We start from the raw sequence: 5,642 nt of genomic DNA on the forward strand, positions 1-5,642 counted from the left end.
CCGGTTAAATTTAACTATCGTAGTGTGCACTGGAGCCGCCATTAATCCACCCGACCCAACCGTATTCGCCCGCACACGACCCAATCCTGCCTATGGGCACCAAGTATGATGAAGTGGTATAGATTTAACGCCCCTATCAACACTATCAGGTTATCTAAGATTCGGGGCCTCCGAGTTTAACGTCCATCTCCGAAAGAACCAAGCCAAATGTGAAATTAATATAAAGTGTCTTTCCCAAGGACACAACTTCGGACCGAGCTGACGTTCGAACCCCCAACCCACAATCTCACTAATACGGTCTAGTAGCCAAACCACTAAGCCACTGACACCACGTATTAGACTTTGTGCATGTCTATTCGCCTCTCAATTAAGAAATTAATAACATAAACAATAAATAAATAAATTACTTTTTTGAAAGAAAGCATGGGAAAATGTGGGTTACAATAGCAAACATCCATACATAAATACATCATAAAAATACATACATACAAAAATACATATATTTTAAAACATACATTTATTGAAGCACCTGTGCCGCCAGGGTTCCCCTCTACTCTCCACGACCTTCTCCCATTTGGTTCGCAACGTCTTAGCAGCTAACCTTTATTTCTGGAGGTCTTTCCCCTATCCACCACCCGGGGACGCGCTGGGTTGGGTATGAGGACCCAATACTAAATCTTAGTACTTCCCAGTAATACACAATATTACACCAAAACAGAACAATTTCATGCATTTCATTTCTGGTCGCAATTGTCCCGCGCCCTAGGGTGTTTTTTAGCTAAGGTTATAGTGCCTTGCTCTAGGACACACCCCAGTGAACACCAATCTAAACCATTACGGATGTAGCAAAGCTCGGAAATCGCTTGATACTACTGTTTGCATTCTATGAATGTGCTCTTTTTCTGCTTGTGGACACTCTCAGAGTCACAGCCGAGTGAATAGGAAGGAAAAGGTGTAGTTTATATCGATTGCCTTCCACAAAGATTTTCGTTTGAGTTCTGATGTTTAAGGGAAAAGAAGGGCCACTGATTACCTTGGTGAGGACCTGTTGACGAATGAATTGTGGAGTGTAATATTATTGTGTAATATGCTTTGATCGGAAAGTTCAGACAAGCCATTTTACATTCATAGGTTAACTCTTTTTTCTGCGAATTTTCAGTATAATAATACTATAGTGGAAATGCACTAGTGTATGGGTGCCTATTGACACTGAGGAGAGGAGGACGATAACTTTTACGTATCACTTCTCGTGTGCTCTGTTTTAGTTTTTAGCTTATATTCTCTTTTCTTTTTTTATTAAGAGTTTTACGCAAAACCATACCAGAGCACCCACCAACCACCTACACGCGATCTGCGGGCTCGCAGCTGATTTGTTATTTTGCAAAACAATAATGTATATTATTTACTGCCGAAGTGTGAGTATGGTGGTTCCGTTGGTCCATCGTTTACTTACTGCCGATGTACCTGTGTTCCGTGTCTGGTTTCTGCTCACCCTCGTTCACGTGACCTGGTCTGCTGTTTTGACAACATCGTCACTGCCGCCTGTTGTGTCTGTGAGCAGCGTGTGCCAAGATACCCCTACGACAGACACGTCGTCCCTGTGCACGGAGTTTGTCGTGAGCCAGTCCGACTGTGTGGAGATAGACTGTAAGGGGAAAGGCATCGTCCAACTCGAAGCCTCCTGGTTTCCCTGTAACGCATGCAAACTGGACCTCCAATACAACGCGCTGGAAATCATACACAACACATCTTTTGCTCGCCTCTCCAGACTCCGCTGGCTAAGTATGAGATTCAACAGAATTAGAAAAATCAAACCTTTCGCTTTTGACAACCTTGTCAGTCTCGAGTATTTAAACCTAGAGTTTAATTATCTAGAACTCTCTGCTGCTTCCTATCCATCACATCTCTTCTCACCTTTGACACAACTGAAGACTCTGAGGCTTGCTCACCAAAACAGCCAAGCGTTAGATTCGTACCCTCCAGATTTTATTTTCAACATGACAAGCCTGAGAGCTCTGTCGGTCACAACGGTGGGTCAAGTTCTACATTTCGGGCCAGAATTTTGTCAACTACAGAATTTGTCTCGTTTAGAAATTTCCGGGCCAGTCAGACAGATCACAAACTCCAGCTTTGAAGGACTGGAATGTTTAACTCTGATAGAGCTTTCTTTAAACAAACTACCTTCCTTGACAATATTTGAGCTAGATGCCCTCAAGCCAATAAACCGGGGTTTACGATCACTCCATATCAGTCATGTTTATGTAGGCGTTCAAAAGATCTTACAGATTTTGAATCCCTTAAAAGGATGTGATATGTATGAAATTTATTTTGAGCACGTAGGTCTATACACCAAAATGACAGGTTTTTCTGTTCTTACTGGAGACGGAATAATTAATGGTAACTCAGCTGAGTACTTGAAGGACATCTGTGTGAAGAGACTATCACTGCTAAAATCCCATATATTTCTCTTGGATTCTTTCGTTTTTCAAGGAGGTCGTATAGTAAAATGCCTGAAATACTTGGATGTGTCAGGAAATACGATTCTGGGCTCTTTTGCTGCTTTATTTTACACTCTAAAAATACCTACGCTGGAGATATTTGCAATCATCAATAAAAGTCGTCATTACATACACAGCGACTTAGAGAAAACGATATTGGAAAGGAACACTCCTCTTGAAAGCCCCATTCCGCCAGAGCAGGTGTGTTCGAAGGGCGACAATCATCCTAGCCCCCACCAAGCAAAACAAGATAACCCGATGATGATGTTATCCCACACAAGAAAGCAGCGAGGAGCGATGACAATGTTTTATGTATCCAGAAATTTAAAAGCCCTAATTTTTCATCTCGAACACGGTAAAACACATTTTGCTGGTGAAACCACAATTATGCATGCTGATAAGTTGGAGGTCTTGATTTGCAGAGATAATGGTTTTAACAGTTTCACTGGACATTTATACGGTGTAGATCACATAAAAGTAATAGATCTATCATATAACGATTTTTCAAACACTGCTTTCAGTTTTACTGAAAATTTCACTGGAATTGAAACATTGGTGCTATCTCACGTCAATTTTAATACTCATTTCATGTCAAAGGAAAGCCATAGTGTCTTCCATTCGATGTCCTACTTGAAAAGTCTCGATCTGTCCTCTAACTCTCTTGCTGAGCTTAGTGTAGGGACATTCCGAGAAAATGACAAACTAGAGTCTCTGAATTTAGCAAATAACAAATTTCGCTCTGTTCCATTTGATCTCTCTCTTACGCCTCAGCTACGACATCTGGACCTAAGTAAAAACGCCATTTTTCAGCTGAGCATCAAACAGTGTCATGAACTAGATCTGCACTCCGGCAAAATCACAGATTTTCGTCTTGTGCTTAAAGACAACATGCTGTCCTGCAGCTGTGACTCAATCTCCTTTCTTTGGTGGCTTGGGCACACTACTGCTCTCTTGGATGACGGTGGCAACTACACCTGTATCACAGCACCGGGTCAACTAAGCTACACCTCAGCATACACAGACACCCGCGCCCTCTGGCGAAAATGCTTCGGGAAAATGTTTCTGTGGCTCTCACTTGTACTTCTGGCTGTGATGATCATCGGCTTTCTTGCTGTCGTGCTCATCTCTCGACACAGCAACTACCTCCGTGCTGCACTTTTCAAGATCATTGACCAAACATTTAGACTAAAAACTTTGGAAGACTACCCAATCGGGGTTTTCGTCGGGTATGCTGAAAAAGACTATCGCTTTCCTTGCCTCCAGCTCCTGCCGTATTTAGAAGACCTTCACCTCACCGTTTATGTCCGGGACCGCGATATGCTGCCCCACGAGAACGTTGCCACGGCCATTATGGAAGCTATCAAAAACAGCTGGAGAGTAGTTCTTGTGATCACAGAGGCTTTCCTCTCCTATGACAAGTGGTCAGAGTTTACCATGAGGTCTGCTGTGTACTCCCAGTGCCCCCAGAACCCGGCTAAGGTGGTGCTCGTGGTAGAGGAGAGACTTCGTAACCGACTGCCCACACAGCTGGTGGCAGGCGTAGGGGACGAGAACGTTCTGTGTTTGGAGAGACTTGTCATGTGTTATGAACTGACACAGGGGCTGAAGACTCTTACTTTACAGAATTGAGTAAGCAGATTGCTGAAGGGCGCCACTCGTAGGTCCTACTTCTTTTCTTTCTCCCTGTTGTTTCAGTCTGTCTGTCTGTCTGTCTGTCTGTCTGTCTGTCTGTCTGTCTGTCTGTCTGTCTGACTAACCTTTCCCCTGCAATAAATGACATTTTATGTGTCGGTGTGCTTCTTTTTAGTCAAACAAACAAACAAGCAAACAAACAAGAACTAAATAACCTTAGGATCTCGGATATTTTGGCAGTGCGTGTATGTGTGTGTGTATGTGTGTGTGTGGTGTGTGTGTGTGTGTGTGTGTGTGTGTGTGTGTGTGTGTGTGAGTATGTGTTTGGGTATGTGTGTGTGTGTGTGTGTGTATGTGTGTGTGTGTGTGTGTGTGTGACTGTGTGCGTATGTATGTGCGTGTGGGGGGCGGGAGGTGGGATATTCTTGACGCAGGGTGTTTGCTTTTTATTATCCTGGATCGATCCCTGGTCTTGCAAGAATGGTAGGCGCTTATTTAGGGGGTGGCGGTGGTGGGTGAGTCCGGGGTTGGCTTTACAAGAGGCTGATCATAATTATTTTCCTCTCCTTGCTGAAAGTGAGGTCGAGTATACAGCGTTCTGGACAAAGTGCTAGGCCCCCGAAGCTACCGTATATAAATTAGACAAAATGAAAAACGTGTAATTTGAAACTTAAACAGTGGAAAGGAAGCTTTTAAATGCTCCAATTGTGGAAAACTGTCTTCCGCCAGAATTGGTCTCATAGGCCATGGTAGAATCCTCAATTTATCTGTAACCTTTATTTCTTCCATTTTGCTAGGACTATTTTGAAACTGACATTTAGAGCATGTTATAACAATAATAATGAATGAATATTGAATTTATATAGCGCTATATCCCATACACGTATAAGCTCTGAGCGCTTAATGATAATATCTGCATTTCTATAGCATGTCCAAGCTCTACAGTACGATCTATAAGCTTTTTCAACTATCATTACCACAGCAGAACCCCATGCTTCCCCGCAAGCATGTAGCGCAAGCTGAGAAATACGCGCGCTTAAACACTAACAATCTGACAAGATCTTTTGCTTTCTTTAGCCAGGTATCCATTCCCACCTGGTTTAAAATGAGAAAAATTTATGTCAAGTGCCTTTCCCAGGGGGATAAAACGTCGACCCCTGACAGGATTCGAACGCACCACCTTATGGTTTCGAGTCCAAGAGCCTAACACTAGGCCACAGTACAGTCGAACATGTCCAAGTACAAACAAACAAACACACACACACACACACACACACACACACGCACACGCACACACGCATACACGCATACATACACGCATACATACACGCATACATGCATACATACACGCATACATACTTACATACACGTATACATACAAACACACATACACACATACACACATACACACATACACACATACACATACACACACAACACACACACATACATATATACATATATACATACATACATACATACATACATACATACATACATACATACATACAT

General features: G+C 42.8%; 1 protein-coding gene across 1 annotated transcript; it reads left to right on the plus strand.

Moving 5' to 3' along the window:
* The first annotated feature begins 869 nt into the window (after positions 1-869).
* Positions 870-4,429, plus strand: LOC101856568 (toll-like receptor 4). Its single transcript, XM_035969115.1, has one exon. It carries the CDS (start codon positions 1,392-1,394, stop codon positions 4,125-4,127), a length of 2,736 nt encoding a protein of 911 aa, XP_035825008.1. The 5' UTR covers positions 870-1,391; the 3' UTR covers positions 4,128-4,429.
* Positions 4,430-5,642: the final 1,213 nt, after the last annotated feature.

Source organism: Aplysia californica, unplaced genomic scaffold, assembly GCF_000002075.1.
Source record: "Aplysia californica isolate F4 #8 unplaced genomic scaffold, AplCal3.0 scaffold00117, whole genome shotgun sequence".
Classification (NCBI taxonomy): domain Eukaryota; kingdom Metazoa; phylum Mollusca; class Gastropoda; order Aplysiida; family Aplysiidae; genus Aplysia; species Aplysia californica.

Bases quoted from the DNA above. Each gene is read 5' to 3' on its own strand.
- LOC101856568 (XM_035969115.1), top strand. From the start codon at position 1,392: ATGTATATTATTTACTGCCGAAGTGTGAGTATGGTGGTTCCGTTGGTC.